The sequence below is a fragment of the Solenopsis invicta genome, chromosome 14 (genome assembly GCF_016802725.1).
Source record: "Solenopsis invicta isolate M01_SB chromosome 14, UNIL_Sinv_3.0, whole genome shotgun sequence".
Lineage (NCBI taxonomy): Eukaryota > Metazoa > Arthropoda > Insecta > Hymenoptera > Formicidae > Solenopsis > Solenopsis invicta.
Genome location: NC_052677.1, coordinates 8659197 through 8683371, shown reverse-complemented (window position 1 = coordinate 8683371; position 24175 = coordinate 8659197). Strand labels below are relative to the sequence as shown.

The following is a 24175-nucleotide window of genomic DNA, read 5'->3' as shown; positions in this document are numbered from 1 at the left end:
TCTGTTATCTTGACTTTATGATACATCGTTGATGATGTGTATCGAGATAATGCAAACACCATGGAAGCTGTTGACTTGATACTCGATGTTGACTTGGTATTTGGTATCCCTTGTACCAAGCCGCACGGGTTGGCTTTTGCTATTTTGCAGATAACAACGGCGGCATGAACGTAGGAGACTGGTTACAAAGTGCCATTTGCAGAGTGTCGCGCGATCTCGAGCATTTTATCAAGATTGCATTCCAACGACTTCCAAACTTTGTGTACGCAGTGTAGCCTGTAGAAGGAAACGCGAAGAGAGAGAGAGAGAGAGAGAGAGACTCTTGATACATGTAGACGTAAAAGTGATCAAGAAATCGTAGGACATAGTTAGACTGTGTGTGAAATGTAAGAATTCGAAACGAGCCAACATGGAGATCATCACGAAACGCGACGCAACGACCAAAAACTCGACACCAATGGCCTCCGTGAGGTTCACCAAGCTGCAATTCATGTTCCTTCTTGGTCCACAAGGGGGAATGTGACTTGATTTGGGAGCGAGCCTCGACGATGAATTGCCTCAGGGATCGTCAAATAGAAACATAGGCGCATAACAAACAAAAAAAGTAAAGAGGATACGATAAAAGTACTTGCGACGCGTAAGTGCAACCAGATAAGGCTGAAATATGGATTCGACAAAATTAGGTGGTCCAGCACCGACTAGTCCGAGGACTCATTCGCCAGTCCTGCCGAGCTATGCACCGCCCGGTGACGGTAATATTGATTACATTATAGGCGACTACATGGAGAGACTAGGCACGAGACTGAACATCCTTGAAACCGAGTTGAAATATGCGTGGAGAGCGCTGGATCTCCTCAGCCAGGAATATATAAAAATGTGGGAGAGATTAGAAAAGCTGGAAGGTCTGCTGTACGAGCAGCAAACGGTCATTAGCCAGCTAATCGAGTTTTATACCAGCGGCGGTACTCACGACAATGTGAGTATTGTCGAGGAAACTTTGGCAAATCAGCAGGGTTCGGTAGGCGAACTAGACGCGATAGCGAAGAGTTTGGGTGCTGCGATCGGCCTCGAGGAGACCACCGTGCTACGGGAGAAACTGGCTCAACAGGAGTTGGCGAGGATGCACGGACTCACGCAGGACAGTACAACGGCCGCGGCTGCGGTCACCGATATGCACAGGAATGTCAGAAATTTGGACACTTTGGAGACTCTGGAAGAAGAGGGCAACATTCCCGACGAGGCATTCTATAGAAGCCTGAATAACGCCTATAGGGAAGATCTGATCTGCGGCGACACGTCGAGACCGACGTCGCAGCTGGGTATGATCTGGGAAGAAGCCGAAGATGAGGACATAAATGGAAAAAAGGAGATCGATACCAGCATCTTCGACAAGACTATACCAAAGGAAAAAGAACTGGAAGAACTGTCCAGTCAACCGACCAAAGAGGAAGTGCAAACTTCCATAATGAAGAAGGAAGATGAGGCGGATGAGGACGAAGGCGAGGTGTTTAGCGCGGCCGATTACAAGAGCTATAGAGGGAATACGCCATGCGTCAGCGAGCAAGATCTCGCTCAACTTTCGAGACTCAGTTCCCTCGATCAGGTGGCGTTGGAAAAATTGCACGAAATTGATAGGTTAACCAGCAAATTGCAAAAGGATTCGCAAAATCTCATCGAATTGCAATCGAGACTGATAGACTCACCGAAACGAAATCAATATGCAACCGAAACCGAGGCGAAACTGGCGGAGGAGGCAAGCAGCATTGACGAACAACTGAGAAAGATCTACGCGGAAACTGATGTGGATAGCTGGACCTTTTCTAAAAGTCCCGGATCTACCGGCAGATCGATCTCGAGAGTCAGCACTGACAGCGGATTAGCCACCGATGGCGACTTTACAACGAGATCTATATCGCCAAGACTGACCTCTACGTCCAGGAGTAATTTAGACTCCATTTCGACTACTTATACCCCGCCTAGATTAGGATATACGTCGGCTATACTCGAAAAGAGCCCGGAACCCGTGATCCAGTTGCCGATCGATGTTGGTAACTTCGCGAAAGGATACGCAGAGAACAAGGAGCTGACAGATCTGATGGCCGAGAGCTTTGCAGCCGTCACTTGCGCCTCGCCCAACATTTACAGCACAACCACCGAAAAAGTATCGTCGCCCACTTTATCGGCTGGCAGTGTACACAGCGTTCACAGCGCCTCCCAGGGTCTTCGCACCAGACAGGACGGTTACTTTGGTAGCGCTGCTCGGCTCAATCTCGAATTCCAAGAAAGTCGTACGCCACCTAGTCCGTCGCCTAGTTCGCCACCTCCACCAGCACCACGAGACACCGCCGAAACCTTTCTCATGCCCGGTGCAGAGCAAAGAGAGCCGGATGCGAAACAGGGACCTCAGAGTCCGAGTTTCCTACGAAACGCGGAAAAGCTGGTTTCCATGGAGCAAGGTCGTCTCAGCCCCCGTACTCCTCACTCGCCCAAATCACCGCGAGTCTCACCGAAACACGCTGTTAAATCTAGCAGTGCTGCTAACATAGTCACAGCTAAATCTGATTCCGGTCTGTCTTCTATGAGTGGCTGGAGTAGCTTAGATAAGTCGCCGTGTTCCCCGAAGAGCTCCATCGCTAAGATGCTGACTTCTTATTCGGTAGATCACACCCGTGCGAGTAATCTTATACCTAGTACGCAGCCCGCTAGAACATCCAGCCCGATACCGCCTCTTCCAGAGGCAACCACTACCACTGTTATCACGGAACCTCTCTATGACACTCCCGAGGGTAGAGACGCCTTCGCAAATGCTATGACTACTACGTCCAGTCATCCTTATACAACTACAATGAATCACTTGGCATATACGACCGCCAGTAAATCGCCAGTCAAAGAAGACTATACTTTTGTACCACCGCCAGCTCCAAGTGTAACTACCACCTCTCAGAGTCCCAAGAAACGTCCTAGTCGTCAACAGAGTATTCATCCTTACAGCTCGACGTCTGCCGGTACGAACGCGGATTATATTTACAGATCGGAACAACCGGCTATTTATTCCGTAGCCGGTAGTAATCGACAACAGGCTATTACGAGCGTTTATACCAGCGGTTCTGGAAGCTACGGGCCCAAGACTACCACCTCAGCTTATTACGTTTCCTCCGATTCAATGGATCAACAATATACCAACTATCAGGATAGTTACGGCATTCTTCAATATGCGGAGACAACAGGCAACATGATGACGCATGGAAAGAAGCCGGTACGGGGAAGTTCTTTCACAGACGGTATGACGAATCACGAGGGATTCAAAGCAGCAATGTATCGCACAATGTTCCCTACCGGCAATATCACTGATGCTCTTTCGTATTATCCGACCAGCGCGACTAATCTGCCGCGTACGGAAGCAAACGAGACTTCGTCATGGCTAAATTCGATGGAGGAACAGATACCTCACGACTCGACATCTTCCAGCATCAGATCCTTAACTTCCGACGGGAGCTATGCTCAAAGTCCTTACACGGACCGGAGGTATCCTCAGCCGCCGGCCTATCAAGCGCATTCGGCATATCAACAGCATCACATTTACGCGAATCAGAATTATCCGCAAGCCTATCAGCAGCAGTATCAGCCGTACAGCCAACGATTGAGTAGTGCCGAGAGCGCACAACTTGCAGACGGTTATCAGAGACAATGGCAAAGAGAGCATCAATACATTCAAGATCACGAGACCGGAAGGATGTCTATGGAGCAACAACAGACGCAGCAGAGCGAATATTATGACGCCTCAAGTGTCATAGTCTCGCAATCCGGGTACATCAGTATTTCTTCGAATTTGAAAGATCACGAGATCGATACTAGCAAGCTGTCGAAAAAAGTCAGAAGAGGCTCTTCGCTAAAAAACGCTATGAGCTCTATGAGCAATTGGCTGCCCGATTTACACCTCACCAAACGTCACAGAAGTCAATCGTTACCAGGTGGTGTCAGAAGAGAAGATCTGGATGTACCGCAAGACGGTCAGCAGCAAAGATTGCCCGTCGAAATGACAGGCAGAGGTCGGGGTAGAGCCCAAACCGCTAGAAAAAAGAAAAAACATACGCTAGTTTCCACGGTCTCCGGCATTCTCCAGAAGGCTAAGCGCCGCAGTCACCAGTCGCAATCTCTATCTGACCCGGAACAGTCCGAGACAGAATGGAGCAGTGGTCGGCAAAGCGGCCTCTCGGAAGATGAGGACAGTGTCATGTCCGATATCGTTCAAGAACCGCCTTTCTTCGCCAAAGTAAAGGGCGCTAGCACGAAAAGGAAACAACCGCCTCCGATACCGCAGCAGATGATGATACAACAACAGCAACAGCAAACACAAATGCAAGCGCAGCAAAAGGAATATATGCAACAGCAGCAAAAGGAATATATGCAACAGCAGCAACAGCAAGCACAGTTACAACAGCAACTTCAGCTCCAACAGCAAGCGCTTCAACAGCAAGTGCTTCAACAGCAACAGCAAGTTCTTCAACAGCAGATTCAACAGCATCAGGAGCAGTTGCAACAACAGGCTCTTCAAGATACGTGGGCAAAAGAGAAGGAACAAAGAAAGATCGAGGTTAATGAGCATGACATGAACGACCAGACGGCTTTGCTCGAAGAAGAAGCTTCGGGAAAGAGTACCGGATCGGGATCCGGCGGATCATCGATCTTCCAAACCGTCGGCGATATCAAAAGATCGACGGGTAGTTCGGATGAGGCCCCTAACGAGAAGGCACCAAAACTACCTCCAGTCACTTTGATCGGTGGCTCGAGCATGGAATTCGCTGTGTCACGAGCGCTCGGCAAGTATCGTCAACGACAATCTTCGACGGTGTCCGATGAGCAATCGACAACCGACGAGAACAATGAAAAGAAGCCAACCGAGGATGGTCCAGCGCAAACTCTGGAAACGAGTTTTGAGTATCCAGAAGATATGTCAGAAAAAAGTGAGAAGAGCGAAAAGTCTGGTAGCGCAAAACTACCGGAATTAGTTACCAGTCTGTCAGAAGAGGCTCCGCCGTCGGAGGGCAGTCCGTCGGCGTCCATAAGAGGTTACAATACTACGGGAGGTAGTCGATTTCTACCGCGTCATCAGCAATCCCTAGAAATTCCTTGGACCGGATCACGACCGGGTGAGCCTGATGAGGATAATCGCAGCACTCATTCATACAGAAGTACATCGAGAGTGTCCTCAAGGCGGCAAAGCACGGAAGACTCCATCGATTCCGAAGACGAATGGTACTGTTACGAATTGAGAAAGCTCGAAGAGCTGGAGAGACAGTCCGAGATGGAAATGACCGAAGCACTGATCGAGGAACCAGAAGACGAGGTTTATCAGCCAGACGAAACGGTAAAAGAAAAGATGTCGTTTGTGCTGAAGGAGCTTAAGCTCAAAGCCATCGCGAAACCGGGAAAGGATCAGAGAAAGGAAGGTAGAGATGAAATGCGAGCCAGGATGAACGGTACAGTCATCAAGGAGCATCGCTTCGAAGAGAATGACAGCAGGTATCGCGACGAGAAGCCTATACCTAAACGGAAATCCGCGGAAAGTGTGGAAGCTGTGTTCGCCCGGGTGACCGATTACCACACGTGGGCGCACGAATTGGAAGCTAAAAAGGAGAAGCCTCCACCACCACCGTCTACGGAAGAGGGTTCTTCCGGCGAAACATCCGGTCCGGACAGTCCTGGACAATCGATGGACGAGGAAGAGGAAGAGGAACTGCCGAAGGACCTCGAAGAGCAACAGTCGCGACGAAGCTCCAACGGTTCGACGTTACGTCACAGCGAGAAGATGCCCCAGGGCTCGGATTCTTTATCCCGCGAAGGTAGCGTAAGTGTACCACCTAGCGAAGTGTCGGTCAGCATCCCGGGAGCTTGGGATTCTGAAAGCACTGTCCTTGAAGGCCTCGAGCGCGATGGAGCCGGTAGCGCCGAGACAGCTACCACGGCGACCTTGAGTCTACCGAAGATCAAGATCGACTCCTCGTCCTGCGGAAGCTCGGACACGACATTGAAGGAGGGCCAGGTGAGTCCTGGCCCACCCGGGTCCAAGTGGAAGCTGCTCAAGGCCTTGAAGGAACGTAAGGCCGAGGAGAAGCTCAAGGAGGTCGAAGAGGCCTCTAAGGAGAACGCTATCTCCCAGGGACCCACGGCAGTGAGTATCATGATCAAGTGAGGTCACGAAAACTTTTGTAAAGCGTACTCGAGATTCGGTGGTTGGGTAAAATTGTGAATCCCTTTTACAACACATTTGTCATTGATGTGACAACGATATTTTAACTTTCTATCTTTTTATTGGACGTGACACATCCCGATATTGATATCAAATTATTGTTCAAGTTCGAATTCGACTTATCTCAACTCAATGGTGTCGACTTGCGCGCGCGTGTCGGAAAAAAGAGGACCCCTTTACCTTTAGCTCTTTGTTTTTGTTAACTTTGTAAAATTCTCAACGATTGATTTCCCGCGTGCTTCGAGTTCATTATGCGGCACGTATATATCTCGAATATCGAGTACGCGGGTACGCCGACTGACTGTAAAACGCGGGTGAAGTACTGCGAATTTTCACAATATTTGGCGTTAAAGTTAAGGTCGTGCCACTAAGTGACACATATACTCAGTCAATGTTACGCGCGACACCGAAAGGAAGTCAAGCTTTGCCGTCAAAGAGAGCGACGACAATTTTGCTCGCTCTCTTTCACTAAGGTTGTTATTAGAGAAACCGAGAGCCTCTGAGATGGTTGTGTGAGATACGTGCTACAAACGGTACTAGTCAATTTAAGTGTAACACCACTGACGCTTGATCAAGCAATATTTCTCAAGGGGCAAGGAAATATGTCGCTTCGGTAGCGCTCTCGATTTAGCGTGATCGACGATGATTGATCTCGAAATCCTACGCGGACGACGCGTGGCCACCGGGAAGCTCATTTAATAAGCATTTTTAGACGTAATTAGATGGTGCTTTAGTCGTAGATACGCTTTAAGCTAGTAACTATTATCATTAGTATCTACCGCTGTGTCTGAGCGACGCGGACAAGTGTTGTGAAAATATGCCTGCGAGAAATACGACATACAATTGTTTAGAAAATTATTTTGCCTCTTCACAAGTTATTCTTCTCTCATATTACTTTCGTTATTCACATTCGACGTACGTCAACTTGCGTATCTTTGATTTCTCTCATTGTCAAAAGTTGTACGATCGCATAAAGTACAAGCGCGCCATTGTTCGCGTCGAACGTTACCTGAAAATCGCAGACGGCATAACGATAAGTCACATTATAGCGATAAGAATACGTACGTCGCGCAGACACTGCGGAAAATCGCATTTCGTAAAACATCGAAATCCATCGCTCCCGTAAACGCCTAAAAGACACACAACCGGAAACACTCGTCATCATGCGAGTTCATCGTGCAGCGAGAGAGAGAGAGAGAGAAGGAAATGGAGGTAAAACTATCCAGAGTGGAAATTGCGCTGGCAAATGGCCGAGCATTTCCGCGATCTGCAAAGAGCACGCTGCGGCAAAACGCATACAATACGTGCCTAGAAGTAACACGCCATACAAGTTTGCGAGAAACATAAGTTGTTATGAGGCGCGGCTATTAGCGCGACGAATCGAGTTCGAAACGAGTGAGAGAAATGCGCGAGGAACACCGACAACGATTGGTCACTGGTAAGTGAACATTTCGCGCAATTGCCGACGCGTGGACAATAAACACGCGATATATACAATATATATACGGAAGATCATTCCTCCTTACGATATTCATAGCCGAATCTTATGCTCAGGATTGTCCTACAGGTGATCCTTAAAATCCTGTACGCGTAGATTTACGATCGCGACGTAAGACGATCGCGAATTTTATATCAACTATAAATCCATATAGCATTTTTAAGATCGCGCTCGGAGACACGCTCTTGAATATAAGATCAAACTACGAATACCGAATTCTTAGTTCCTGACATTATAGAATATTGCATCCATATGCGCCACTGTTACACGCTCACACACACACACACATGCATATTTCCCTATCATCCATTCGCATATCGCGCATTCAGAAGTATGTAGAGTCAATTTTGCTACGTTTCCGATCAAGCAAGGACGATTGCCCGAAGGTACTTTTACTTAAGGTCGCGTTTTTGGATCAAGTTAAGTAGACGGGTTATCGATCGCGATCGATAACGATAACCGGTTAACAGACGCCTTGGGTATCCGTCGTATAATACAGGGACTTCCAAAATCGACGACGCTTATCGTTACCCCCGATATTAATGCCATCCAGGGACGCATACGTTTAGTGCAACGGTATATTCCGCGGGGCGTTACATCCTATTCAATCGTGCGTGAATGCAGAAAAATCGATACCTCGCGTACCTCGTAACTCGCGCCGTCGTGTGTGAGAGAGAGAGAGAGAGACAGTATTACGCCGACAATATCTCCGCAGCTTATACTTCTTACCTTTTCTACACGTTCCATCGCGAAGCGAGCCAACGAGACGGGGGGAGGAGGGGAGGTCTTCTCTCTTTCTCTCTTTCTCGTGGATTTCCTTCCGAGGCAGGAACGATTTCCTGACAAAAGTAATTCAAGTCCCTCCTATGATCTTTGTGCCGATCGCAACAGATTGTACATCAGCAGATATCGAAAAACGCGACGCGTTTTTACACCGGAGAAAGTTCGCCGTGTACATACGGTGCGTGCACAAAATTTTTCTAAACTGTAATCAATACGTCGCGTCGCGTCGCGTCGCGTCGCGGTGCAACTACTATAAGATGGAAAACGACAAGACTAATGATCGTTGTTGTACGTCGTGTAGTAATTATTATACACATTATATACGATGGTAGAATAATTAAAGTATATCGTGATGGTAACGTGTCGTTTGTGTACATCGAACGACCTATATTGACTTAACGACCTGACTTGGTTTGAAATTTCTATTGTTATACACGTCACGTTGCAGTGGTGTAGATAAGTTATAAATAAATTTAAATATTAAAAGAAAAAAACAGCGTTACTTTAACGAAAAATATTGCATACATAATTTTTATTAAACTCCGGGCGAGGCAGGACAAATTTGTATTTTTGATAAATTAAATCGAAGGTGCATACAAACGACAGGGAGTATTGTTACAACTGATTGATAGCTTGCAGAAATAAGCATTTTTCCTTGTTCTCGTTAACACAGACGTGCTCCATACTACTCGATCGATTCGTGTTGCGTACCCTGACAGCTGTTCGACTCGCATAAAAACCGATTCGTGACGAACGAATGAATGAGCAACGCGGGTACGCGTGCGAAAAGTACACATCACACATATGCAACCACGTCCGATACATATGCTTCCGTATCTAAAGACTTACAGCCATATAGTACTGTACTTAAGCTAGGAAATATTATCCTGCGTAATTCTCGATGTGTTGTGTTAGAATTAGGTGACTGGGGCAGTACCTGGTGTTCGAAGAATGTGTAGAGACGCTGGTTTCGATACTGACACATTTACCGAACGCGAGACTAATTGCACGAGGAAGGAATTATTAAGAAAAAGAGTATTCGAGAGAAGAATAAAAAAAAGTCAAAATTTATACGAGAGCGACTGATGATAGAGATGAATATTGCGAGCCCCTCATCAAAGTTTCGCCAACGACGCTCGTAAAATTCACATAGAGAGCTCGGGTTACTAAAAACTTTTAATAAACTACTGAGAATTATTTTGGGATACTTTATGTAACAAAGTTTTACCTTTAGAGGAACCACAAATTTTGCACATTATTTCTTAAAGCGGATAGCATCGGGGAAAGGTACCGAAACCGGCGTCGCCGGTGCAAGAGTCAATAATACTGAAGAATAAGATTTTGGAAGTGCTGTCCTAAGAGAAAACGAGGAAATGAAAAGGCGCGTTAGGAACGGAGGAATACCTCTGAGAAAATCCGTCATGGATGTATAAGTGATAAGAAACCGGCAACTCTTTCGAAATTATATGTCGTTGAGCCTTGCACGCTGATTACGATAACAATAAAGGGACAAGTGAACACTCTTCGTAATTGCGTCAAAAATTTCACTCTCGCTCAGCTTAATGAGTGCTCTCGGAAAATAGAATTTGAACATGAAATTTAAAACTCAGTTCTGTTTTCAAGTCATTTCTTTAAAAAAATACTTATATAGAAAAATAGTTCCGTACCTTTCAAAAGCGCGTCATTAAAGGAAAAATTCCACATTTGCATTTGGTAATTGCAATTATTTCCTCTACATGTGTTGGAGACCAATTATAATTAACTTGCCGCGTAGTAAAAAACACATTTTCTCGCTCTCTGCCATTTTCCTTTTATAAAGAAATTATAATTTTGTTCCCACTTTAATTCATTTACAATTCACGGTCCGATTACTTTGCCGTTGTTGGCTGAACATTTTTAACGAGACGGTAAAACCAAAAGCAAATTTTACCATTTACCGACAGAAATTGAAGGAAAAGTGGCGTTTGTTAATTACAATGTGTTAAGAAAACGGTAGGTTTTATATAAAGTGGAGTTTTATCTAAAATAGTGCGCTCTTCTTTCGCAGCTTCATTACGTACATATCGCGGTACTTGCGCAAAGAGATTTTAAGGAGAGTTTAGATGGTTTATAATTGCTTAAATTTACATCGTAAACAAAAATATTACGTAAAACGTAATCTCACTAGTTTTAATGGCGCTGTCTGCAAACATGCAGCACGGACAATCCGTTGTTTCGCACAACGCGCCCCCATTATGCAGCATCCTTAATCATCCTAGGTTCTATCAACAACAAGGAAGGATGTCAGACTGCTAATTAATGGTTACCGCTGATACACGCAAGTTGTTTCGCGAATGTTGCGCTTGTACAGGTCGCCGCGAAATAACGTTTTATAGGGAAGAAAGAACGGTAGAGTGGTTGGGAGAAACTGTCCGTACTGCACTTTTCTCTCTTGCCCATTTAAATTTATTCCTCCTTTCATAAGTTCGTCATTTAATTCGCCGCGAGAGCTCTGATTATTTAATCAAGGACTCGATTGCAAGACAAACAAAATCCCTCTCTCCACGGCAGAATTTTACAAATTTCCATCATTTACTTTCTCCGCGTTTGCGTAAATCACTTGTTCAAATTTGTCGTCGCGTGTTCTGCCCCAACAAATATTTATTTCAATGATATTTTCTTTTACTACGTTTTATTAATATCTAATTCAGATTTCTGCAAATTGCGATGGTTCAAACCTTGCGGGATGGCATAAAATTACGTTAAGAATAACGAGAAGAGGAAGGAAAGAAGAGCACCCGCAAGGAGCGAGAGTGAAATACTTCTTTAATTGAATGATCCGCTGATGTAAAGAATTTTAATTGGACGAGCTACGCCGAGCGGAGCGAGTCTTCGAGGAAGGAAAATTGAGCGGCTGGCTCCTCGACGTTCCGTGAATCGTCTTCGAGATAAACGAACGATTGGACTGACGCAGCGTAGTCGGCGGGCGGATCCATGCTCGCGCATAAATCAATTATCGCGTCACGTATTATCTGCCTAGGCTGTTGATGGACGAAGTCTTCGACCGTTCGCGGATATCGGCATCGAGCTTCCGTCAGTCGAATCGTTCGCGAGTTCTCTCTCGAAGGGATCGGCAGCGATACGAGGCCAATATACGACAAGACCAATTCTCTACCGTTTCTCACTTTTATATGAGCGTAATGCGAAAGGAGCGAATGCTACCGCGTCCGCGTCGAGATAAGTATATACTAGACGCCTAGTAATGGTCATTAATAATTGTATATGTATACTGTCGTGGTACTATAAGTGTCTAATACACGCTCGTAATCGTCTTCTCGTCGAGTTATTGCTCGAGCATGGTGCGCCAGGCCGATTTTTTCTTGGCTCTCTCAAACTCACGTATCATATATCAAGGATATCATCATAATTCTTCGCTATCGATACATCTCTCATACACGATACATACGTACACACGCTTGATTTACACGCATATAAATATATACTTGAAGGCATATACATATATATATAAATATTACTAGGCTACGCGGTAGATTTGTGTCAATTAATACTATAACAAAATGTTTAGTCGTGTTTTTCTAGCGGAGTCAGGCGATAAAACGTAGCGTATAAGCTTTCGTGTGATAATCGAGACAATGGAAAATAGTGAGGTGGAAAACTCAAACTCGTAGCTCGTAGCATCTCACAAGCTCACATTCCAAAAGAGATCTTTTTCATTTCCTTTTGATATGAGACTGTCGTCGGAAGTGACGTTAAAAAAAAAATCATTTCTTATGAAATTTCTATGAAAAGTCAGACGCGGTGGAGATTAGTCGTCAGACGTTGGACCGTGACGCACCTTGACAAAAACTCGATGAAAACCTCTCGTTTTCCAAAAATTATTTTTTGTGGTAAAGCTAACGTGCGACATAAAACGATTATTCGATTCTCCTTTGTTTTGTTATAATTTCTGATTCGTTTTTCCATTCGGCGGTTCCTCACATTTTTCTGTATTTTTGCGCTATGCAATTGGCAGCGTGGATTAATTTTAATTGATCTGTCTGGCAATCCAGCCAGGCGCAAACTTGCCATTTTTTTTCGATATATCGACAGCGCGACCTAGTACGTTCCGTTACACAGAAAACTAGCCGAGATAATAGAGTGATCGATTACATGGATCCAATGTCCCGCTTGCGCGCGCGCGCGCGACGTTCAATTTTAAGATAATTCTTTTAAAAACTGTCGGGTAAGTATGACGCACAACGTTTTCTGCAAGTTCTCGAGCTACGATGTAAAAGAGCAATTTGATACTTATACTCCGGTAGATTTATTTTATATTTAATAAGGCAAAAGTTTGCTCGCAGCTACTAAAACGTAACGAAGTTCGTTAGAACGCAATTAAGATCCATTAACGGCCATTTCACAGAGAGAGACACTTCGATGCCGGGCAAAGCTTCGGGAAAAGATTTCGCCTTCGACGAAAGATTCCAACGATTTTCTTTGCGCGAGAGGAAAACTTATTTCGTTGTCACGATAATAAATACGTGGCCGTAGGTCAAATGGAGTAAAAAAAAAAATGACGTGACGTATGTCGAGAGGATCGCACATCTGGGTTAGTCTTTAAGAAAATAAATTCGCGCGGGACGGTAATTTTGCAGAATATATCTCATAAAGAGAATGGCGTGAAGAATGATGACGCGTATATATTATGAGTCGAAACGTAAAGCGACGCGTTCTTCCGTATATATTCCTGAAGAAATGGGAGGAGTATCAGAAAGATACAAATTGCAAGTGCAGTTGAACGATATTAGCGAGTATCCCCGTGATGTGTCTCGATCTCGCTGTGATTAATCCAATATTTTCTCTCATTGCTAGGAGAGTGTAATAAAATTACGACTGTCACGCATTCAGCGTCTACGTGGCTGCAAGTTACTTCGCGCTGGAGAAGTTGCATGTGCTCTTAATGCATTCAACTTTGTTAATTTATTAGTCACGTTGAATGAGGAACTCCGGGTCTGATATATCGCGTAAGAGTCACATTATTCAGCGTGCACGTCGAAAGGATTTGAAACTGTGAGGTACGGAGGGATTTTAAGACACATTATGGAAATATTGGGTTTGAAATATTGCACAGCGATTTCAAGTTGCAGCTCATAATACGCAAAAGCATCGGTAAAAATTTGTTTTGCGCTCGATCAGCGATAAAAAAAATTTTATTTTATTAAAAAAAAATCTACCCTCTAAATTAGAATCAGTACATCATTCACTGAATGACAGTGAATAGTTTGATTTGCTATACTTATAACTGCATCAATCAGTGATGCACGCGCTGTTTTTCAGTGATAGCATACCGGTCACGGTCAGTGAGAATGTTCCCTATTGATCAGAATCACTAAAAAACCGCGAATAGTCACTAATGATCACATTGATAAATACAGCATTGCAAATCAATAAGATTTCACTAATTTAGACTTAGAGCATCTGTGTAGGAGGATAGAAATACATAAGTACACAGATCGAGAGAGCTTATTCACCCCAGAATTCCCGAATTAATTTGCCACTTTCACGGATTATTTCTGACCCATCTCCTAGCCTTTTGATGGGCTTAAGGAGAATGACTAGAGTCACGTCTGACGACTAATCGTATTCCCCACTTATTGCCGTCTTACAATTCATTGCGGGCAACCATTCGTGAGTAATTACCACGAATCCGCGTGATAACGTAGACACGTCAAAATTACACGGAACATTAAACGCACGACGCGAGGAAGGCGTATAGGAGTGTCGTCGCGTTACTCAGACACAGGAGCCGGTGTCTTTTGAATGTTGTGCAGCCATTATGCAAATTCGAGGTAGTAAACGCGAACAAATCGTTTAGCGTATAAAAAATTTTACGACCCATTATTCACATGTAAGATGACTTTTTTTCTTTTTTTTTTTTTAGTTTCTTTTTTTCCTATTTTACGTGAAATGTATCTGTATTCTTGCGTGTGTTCAGGAAACACCGTCGTGTTACACACAGGCGATGGGGGGGGGGTATTCCAAATACATATCTCGTAATTAAGATTATTGGTGCAACAATAAAGGTGCTTACGCAACGGATACGGGCTATAAATTATAATTTACGACGGGCGAATTGTGTATTACTACGTATCCACGTACGGAAGCGGAAGTTTAAGATAAATCGCGGTGAGCTGTGGGATGATTAGGCGAACGTGGGATTAGGTTGCCACGCAGCGCGGGTCTACAACTTGGCCGCTAGCACAGTTAGACGCACACCATGCTAATATCGTCACACATACAGCTCGACATATCATTCGCAGAAATCGCATATGCATACCTACATGTACACGGTGTTCATGTTACCACAAAGTTACACGTATACACACGTACATGGGCACCCCGGGCGAATGCCTCTGGTTACCTGCGGCCGTTCCCAGTTTTAGACAAACGTCGAAGCACTTGCGGGAATTTACTCACGTTTCACCTCGCAAAGAATCGAACTCAATGGATTCCTCGACGTTTATCCTTGAGATTCGCGTGCGGAGATCTTTCAGAGAATAGTCCAATCTATTAAAACTATTTTCTATTATATATAAAATAATTTGTCTGTTCATAATTACCATGTGCACTCTACGGCATTGACATTATTATAATTGCTCATGATGACGCGTACACATTCCATAAATCACGGCTGTATTCATACATATCATAAAGAATCTCCGGAATTTCGACGGTCTTTGTAAAGAACCTTGGTTTCAGCGGCACTTGAGCTTACGGCTTCCAGTACTTTTTTTACGCAATGCGCTTTACGCGCATTCAGCAGTTTGACGGTAGTACTGGGACACGGTGCAAAATTGGCTTTTATGCAAAAGCACGCGCATATCGCATGCATACGTAAATGGCATGTGGACCGTTTCCTGCGCCAGTTCTTCTTCCCAGGACTGTATTAGCTTTCTCGTAGCTTGTCCCATTTCCATTTCCATTAATCATTGACATACACGCACTTTCGCGTATACGTGTGACAATCGGATCCATTCCTTTCCCGAATATGGACCCATGGGAAATCTATTCCAACGACTCGTAACTTACATACGCATCGCGGATTGTACAATCAACTTTCAACAGACGTTCTCTCTCTCTCTTTGAGAGCGTATAAAAGAGCGTGGACAAGTATTTTTGCTAATGGCCCGTTACAGCGTTGCCCTTCAATTCGCCCTTGTACATTAAGTGAATCATTTATTACCGGAATCTTCGCGTAGAAGCGAAAAGGAACTGATCGCGTTTTTCACATAATGTACACTTCATTCCCGTTAAATTCAATAATTACAAAGCCTGACGAAATTCCGACATTTCTTCGTCCCAAATCATCATTCGATACGTATATTAAGCCAAAGTGATTTTCGCCAGTGTACGTATCGCACAAATTACACATGTCACATCATCATATTACATATCATACGCATTAGAAGTAGATCTCCCGAAGGACCTCGTATAATGAGCTTCTAATTAATGAAACGAGAGGGAAATTAAGGCGATATTAGGATTGACACTATTTAATCGGCGTACTAATCAATGGGAATAATTTGTAAAAAGAGAAATTCCTTTTTCGCACGTACATGCATTTTCGCGTTGGCCGCAGGTAAACGTTGGCCAGGCTGCGGGGCACCGAGTGGAGAGCTTTATCGTGAGTGTGTTTTCTCGTCGAGACGAGGGCAAATTTTTACATGAATTTTTCGGCGACCCCGATCCAGTTTGATGCCAAGGAACAGTTTACTCGTGAAAATAGTGCGATCCGATTTCCAACTGATGGACGTCGGAGAATATCCGACGCCGCGCGGTCTACTAAAAGAATTATTCGACATAACTACGACTCTCCGACGTTCCAATCCCGCGCGTTACAGAGTCTCGACGAGCGGACACCTTAAATCGCACCTGCATATCACCGATATCATTTCATTAAGTGTCATATCGTTAACAGGAGAGGCGAGCGTGAACGCGCGCTCGCCTCCCGTTGATCGATGGTAGTACAGCGAAGGTTTCTTAAGGCTTCTCAACTTAGCGAATAGCACCGTCAATTGACGACTAGTGTGTAAGCGAATTAAAGCAAAATACATTGTTAAGGCCTAATAGATAAAGGGAAAAAAAAAACTTGTTAGATAATAATGAGTAACACAGATGCAGATACACATACAGACATACATCTACGCGATTAGATTTTTGTTGTTAATTGTGTGTAAACGCTTGACAGAATTATATTCGCGAAGCGATACTATATTCAGTGTAGATATATATCCACTATTGAGTTGTAACGTTTCCTTGCCTTTGAGCGCGTCTCCGGAGTCTATTATTTTCAATCCGCGTTTATTTATCGAGCGTTCACGTCTATTGGGAACAAATTAATATCGATGTCGCGCGAATTCCCGCGACGTTGACAAAAACCACGTCACTTAAACATCGGAAATGTCGCATCTAATTTCGCGACGATGCGATGGGACGAAATTTACGAGTTGACCAGCTCTAATTAGTTGTTGTGCACTGAAATTCACCGTACATATATTATGAATAATTAATCTCCGTATCGCGCCGCCGGCGGAAAATGTCACTTTGCGCCGCGAATGTGCAGCACGAATTTTCGGACCGTTGATGAAACCGGTTTCCACTTTGTGAGATGATAAAGATTATTTGTGCGCGACCTCTCTCTTTTATACGAAATTTTGCGGTTACACGATTATACTTGTACTTTTTAAGCGTCATACTATTGTATGACGATCGTGCCGCAGCATTTTCGAATTATTTCTCTTTCGATCAAACGTAATCCCTATTGTCAATTAAAGCACTCTCATCTAACGACTCATTGCGAATACAAATACATATATAAGCGTATTGCGCTAATGAGAATTAACGCCTCATACTTTATTTACGCATGCTCGAAACGAGGCGCTCTCAAAGGCCACCATTTCGTGATTAAACGTGAAAATGAAACGAATATCATGCTCCAATGTTATCTAAGCTTTTTAAGCGATCAGAGAAAAAAAAAAGAAACCCTTTCCGCGAAACTGTTTAAAAGAAAGAGAGAACGAGAACGAGCGCCAGAGTGCGGGAGAGAAAGAATGAAAGAGCGAGAGGTGAGAGTGAGGACGAAAGATTGTGACTCGAGAGAATGAGGAAGAGAAATTGAGTGAAGCGGAAGAAGCGAGAGAGAAAAAAAGAGACAGCGCTAAGGGACAAAATATCTGCGGCTCTAACTCTAAATACTTATTACACTTGTTATGCTATCGATAAGTTTATATTATATCTCTATCGTGACAGAATTTACGATGTATTGTACGTGATATTATATTTATACGGGCTGTTACACACTCTATCTCCGAAACTTCCATTTCACCGCGCGGTCGAGCGAACGTGTGAACGGCCTAGCACGCGGAAAGCGCAGGAGAGTAAAAAGGAAAGAGGGTAAAGATGGATACTCGAGAGAATAAAAGAAGCGTGAACGGCATCCAACGCCAGCCAGCTGATACACTTATATCTATCCCTTTCTCTTCGACGGAAGGTACCGTTTAATTCTCGAGATTTTCGTGTTTCGGAGTACAGAATCTTTATTGAGAGAAATCGTTACTATGATGGCAACTATAGAGAAGATCGAGAGAAGTCTGATGCGAAAAGGACTAGGATGGAGGAGGGAGGTCAGGACCTCGGGGCTAGTGGTGGCATGAAAACCTGGACCAACGGAATTTATCGCGAGCATCCACCATGGACTCGTACGAGCGATCGAACCATGAATTCAGCCAGCTGACAGACGACAAAATGCCGGTGCTTCTTCGAGGTCACCGCCGGCGGGCCGAAGGTTGATTAATGGCGACAAGCGAGACGAGAATGGGTTCGACCTGTCCGACGAACGAGAAAGGGATTAAACGGAAAGTGGTGGTTCGCAGTTGGATTGCGAGAGAAAAAGAAAGAGAGAGAGAGAGAGAGAGTTTACATCGATGAAGTTTAGGAGATTTGCGATGCGGGGAACAATAGACGGGCGAAGAGGAAAATGCAGCTGCGAGGAGACGGGCAAACCGATTCGGGAGAAGGAAATCCTGAATCTAAATCAAGTAGTCGGGAGAAAAGAGAGAAGGTGAAGAAATTGACTCTCTGCGACGAAAAGGCTGCTCTTTAAAAATCTCACGCGAACGATATAGCCTTCTCACTTTCCTATCGCGAGCGACACAGGAAGGCGACCGTTTGACGATGTTTCCCTCGTATCACCCAGCGATTTCCTCTGCGCCCATCTCATTCGGCTCCATTCGTAATTTCTCCTTTAGGTCTAATCTATGGCGATAGAACGATTCAAAGGCAGAGCATTGTGTATGCGTGCGCGGCCATGGAAATCAAAGCGAGAAGTTCATCTCCAAGTTTTGTAATATCCTACCGGGGCCGGGCGGTTATTAAAATATTTGTCACTTCGAACGTAGTTAAAGCAAGAATTTCCAAGATCGATAATCGGTTGTGTTATCATTGTTCTTGCCCATTCCCATGGCCGCGCATCTTTTTTTATCCAAGACTGTAATTATGCGAAAATGAAAAGAAAACCCTGCGCCCTTGCGTTCACGCGATCGACATCGCGCGCTCTCCATTTCGTTTTTTGAACTGTTACTGAGCTTGTTTTTAATAAACTTGTTTTTTTGTTTGTTAGAACGGCAGCGGTCCGGGTGGCGAATCCGGTGGACGAGCGAACGGGTGAGTACGTCGTAATTATTCCCTAATTAAGTTTTTAATCCTATAATTATATTCATATCGCATCAGTTTTAATTTAAAGCGCATTTAGATTTTATATGCATTTCTGAAATCATTTTTAAAAAATTATAGTCATCGTAGGTATCACAGCGCACACACATGACAATATCATAAAAAATAAATTTTATACATAATAAAATACGGAGAAATATCAACTCTCCTGAGAGACGATTTAAGATATTTTAAGCATTTTTATGTGTTAAAGTGTGGAAGTTGGGATAAAATCAATTTTTTAAAAAAAGTCAAAAAGGTAGCAAGTGTGCTCTTTAATAAAAACAACTGTACTAAAAAATCCAAGTAGTAAATATCTTTAATCCTATTTAAAAAAAAAATAAGGATATTATGAAACTGTTATCTAATTTATTTCAAATGATATTATGTTTAAAAAAAATATATGAAATGTTCGAATTGGCCCTATAAGAAAGAAAAAGTATATAAATACATTTTTTTCCTTGAAACATAATTTTTGTGTATCAAATGAAAGAGAAAAATATCAATAATAAAATTTCTTTCAACTCACAGTTACATGCATCAATATTTTCGATAAATTTTCATTTTGATCGCACGAATAGTGATGTATTTCACGATTATTCGACGTATAAAAAAAATTGGACTACGTAAGTGGCTCTTAGCTCTCGAGAAAACCCGAGATGCTCGACATATTTTACCGTGTCGTTTCCTTATAAATTTGACATCTTTATAACGCAGTGATGTTTACTTATACTTTAAAAGTTATTATATCGATCGAACACTTGACGCGTTATTTTTAAAGCGTTCTTGCAGAAAATGAGATTTAATATTATAAAATTTCTCGTTAGATTGACGTTATCGTTAAATAATTTTACGATTTATTCCAATTTTCTTACATTTCATTTGTATTTTTCGCGACAAACTTAAGAATAACTTGTCAAAAATTAAAACGCCTCAATTGAAAATTTCAATTTTATTCTTGCAATGATGCAGCAAGGAAGAGATTTAGCTTTACGGAAACTTGGTTTTTCTAAAAACTTTCTAACGAGCACGAAATTTCCATCGTGTGCTTCTAGCAGATTTTCAAACATTCTGAAGGGATCTCGACTAGAACTATGACTAACTCGAACTTACAGTTTAATTTGAAAGTTCAGTTTATTTCCAATCCACGAAATCGATCTTGGATTTAACATGCAAACACTTTGTCGATGCTCAGTAGTGAGCATCTTTTGATATTTATACTGCTCAAACATTAAAATTTTTAATCAATTCTTGAAGTTATTTTTAAAACTCATAATATGCACAGTCAAGAATTATATTTGCAAAACATGATTTAAAGAAGTAAAATCTCCTTTTTAATATTATTATAACACGATGTGACAAATATTAATAATAACATAACAATAAAATACACACACACACACACACACACACACACCGCGACAAAGAAATAGCACGTTAATGTTTTTGTTAATTATTTTATAAATTACAAAAATATAATTTCACGTATACATACATAGGTGTTGTACGTCAATTTCTACAACATATGTACGAAAATCATAATACAGTATTCATTTTATCTGTAAAAACAAAAGAATCCTTAAAAATTGGCGCGACAAATTAACAGCACGGTATTTTAAGTAATCAAAATCTGTTGATATTTACCAAGAAAAATCGATATTTAATATTTCGCAAAACTTCTAGACTCTTGCATAATTGAATTCATTCGCTTAGGAAGTGATTTATAAAGTTTTTTAATAAGTTTTTGATTAATTTTTCTCCATTCTAATGAGATACATTTTTTTTAATTCCTTCATGCTATTAAACTGTCTTCCTTTGGCATGAACAGCTCTAGCAAGATCTGCCTACAAGTTTTCTATTATGTTTATATTAGGAGAACGTGCTGGCCATTTCAAAAGTGGAATATTATTAGTTTTCAAATAGGACTTTAATACTTTTCATTATGAAGCGTTGCGTTATTCTGTTGAAATGTCAACTTTTCTGCGGATATCTTTGTAGCGGATGTCTTTCAATTTGTTCCCTAATTAGTTGTAAATACACTTTCGCTATTTATTTTACCTCCAATAAACTTTATGTCAGTCTGTTCTTCCATGGTAACCAATATCATTATCTGACGACGGCTCAAAATTTTTGTTTTTTTTTGCAAGTCACGATATAATAACAATTTCATGAATAATAATACTAATTTCACCCCTCAGGACTGTTCAAATTAAATTTCTTTTCGTCACTAAACAATACTCTTCTCCATTTTGTAGCCCAATAACACGTTTCTCCGCAAATTTCAATTTTATCTTTTTAACTAATTAGTGAACAAATTGAAAGGCATACTGCAAGGATTTCTTGAGAAAAGTTTACCAAATTTCAACAAGATAACGCAGAGTTTTATAATACAAAAGTAGTGAAGTTCTATTTTAAAGCTAATAATATTCTACTTTTGGAACGGCCAGCACATTCTCCGGATGTAAGCATAATAGAAAACTTGTGAGTAGATCTTGGTAAAAGAGCTATTTATGCCAAAGAAAGACAGTTCAATAGCATAAAGGAATTAAAAAAATGTATTTTATTAGAATGGGGAAAAATTAATTAAAAACGAATTAAAAAATTTTATAAATCACTTCTAAAGCAATTAATTTCAATTATACAAAGGTCCCGAGGTTTTACAAAATATTAAATATCGATTTTTGCTTGGTAAATATCAACAAATTGCGACTATACTTAAAATACCGTGCTATTAATTTGTCGCAACGATTTTCAAAGATTTTTTTTGTTTTTACAGATAAAATGAATACTGTATTACGATTTTCGTTTATATGTTGTAGAAATTGACATACAACATCTATGTACACGTGAAATTACATTTTTATAATTTACAAAATAATAATTAACAAAAACATTGAATGTGCTATTTTTTTTTTGCGGACTGTATATAAGATGCAAGATTAGCACAAGTTGCTGAAGCGGAAGATGGACGCAACTGTAGACTCGTGCTGATACAGCTTCCGAAATCTTTTCTGTTCCAGACATCCAGGCGACAATCCCTTCTACAGCACCATCGACAGCATGCCGGACATTCGACCGCGCCGGAAGTCGATACCATTGGTTTCCGAGCTGGTAGGTAGCCGATTGCCCATTAACACCATTCCGCCATTGTCTCCGCGTACATATACATATGTATAAGTACACCATGTACACACATACATATATGTACATTGCCTGGACCGTGTCCGTATATATATCGTCGGAAATAATTATCCGATCCGACGAAACGTTCTCGTTGTTGTCGCCATCGTTATCGATGTCGTCGTCATCGTCGTCGTCGTCGTCGTCGTCGTCGTCGTCGTTATTTTCACCCGTAGTCGTCGAGGTGTGGTTAAAAAACGCGATTTTCTTCGCTTCCAGGCAGCACGGGTTTGACCTCTCGCGATCGCCACGGCGATTACGCGGCCGGCTGAATTTAATTAATTCGCCCAACTAGCTCGAGGCCGTCTCTTGGTGTGCGCGGTTATTTTAGAATTTTAACGCGTGGCCCCTTTGGTGCGCTTTGCGATTCTGTGTTCTGCGTTTGCACTAGCAGAGTGAAACAGCTAGAATTAATTACCGCGATGTGTGCGGCGTGTGTACCGTCGGCACTGCCCGCGCAAAATACGTATGAGAGCCCATCGAACGACAGAATATAAATTATAATCGTAAAAGTTCCCCCTCTAACGCGCATACGTAGAGATTTTTATTAACTATTTCTACGACCTACCGAATATTTTATACATTTATACGTACTCAGTCCGCATACGTATATATATACATATATAAATGGAATTGCCACATAAAAGCTTGGGTAAAGTATTATTGGCGAACGTAGTAAATCCATTTGCGAGATGCGCCGGTTCAAGTGTCGAAGAGCTGTAAAATATGAACCGATATTCGACACGCCGATCAATCGGATGGCATGCGCGATCGATTATGCTAACACGCTTGCTAATACATACCCGGCGATCACGAGTGGTATCGTTACCTCGCGTTTTATTTATCTTGCCACGTTTCCAAGGAAAAGCTACAACTTCGCGTTCTCTCTTTCGCCGTCAACTTCTTTTATGAATATATTAGCGAACGCAACGGAAAATTATAATTCTCTGTGAAAGTTACTTGGAACTTAATTCGTTTGTCATCCAGCGGAAACGCAACGGCTCTACGTCCCCTCTCGATTACAAAACAGCCACCGCTTCTTCTTTAGCTTCACCTTTCTTTCGCGAGACGGCGGCGGCGACGACGACGACGACGATCTAAGATACCTTCGTCGCGAGATCTAACTTTATGTATCATGCACGACGCATCCGAGGATCTGCCGTGGAACGAATGAGAAAAGAATAAGACGAAAACCATGAGAGACGTTTTCGTTTAAATTTCAGGACGATACGGAAGATCTTCCGATGCGGCTCGTAATAAACGTGTATCTCGTCGTGACCTAATTGCGTGTTTTACGTTTCAGTGTTACCGTCGTTTTTCGCGACGAATCGAATTGCTAATTTTTCTCAAAGCCATCGCAAAGCGCCAACGAGCAAATCTAACGAAATATTTCCTCTTTCGTAATTCCTCTTTTCCCTTAAAATTCCCAAATGAAAAATACATTGTGTCTCAGTCCGGTTATTAAACGACTCTGTCTACCTATTTATTAATATCTTAAATATAAATATAAATATATCCATGAGAAAATAAAATGAAAGCTCATTGATTCGGCAAACGCGTAAATAATACGACCGAGAGATTCCATTATTTTAACAAAATTTAATACATATAATTGCGCGAATGATGATTACATTCACAGTCGGCGAGAGCATTTCCGCTCGCAAAATTTAAATTCGCAATTCGCTGACGCGGCTGGTTTTCGTGCTTTTATCTCC

General features: G+C 42.4%; 1 protein-coding gene across 10 annotated transcripts in view; it reads left to right on the top strand.

Annotated features, from left to right (window-relative positions):
• The window catches only part of LOC105194478, a 94006-nt gene that overhangs the window by 30705 nt on the left and 39126 nt on the right, over positions 1–24175 (top strand). For 8 of the 10 annotated variants that reach the window (XM_039457022.1, XM_039457023.1, XM_039457018.1 and 5 more), the window contains exons 2-4: positions 151–6172; positions 19189–19232; positions 22301–22391. In XM_039457022.1, the coding sequence (XP_039312956.1) occupies positions 665–6172; positions 19189–19232; positions 22301–22391 (5643 nt within the window). In that variant the 5' untranslated portion in view covers positions 151–664. Of the gene's footprint in view, positions 1–150; positions 6173–19188; positions 19233–22300; positions 22392–24175 lie in introns of those variants that run through there. The other 2 variants (XM_039457019.1, XM_011159400.3) reach the window with 2 other exon arrangements.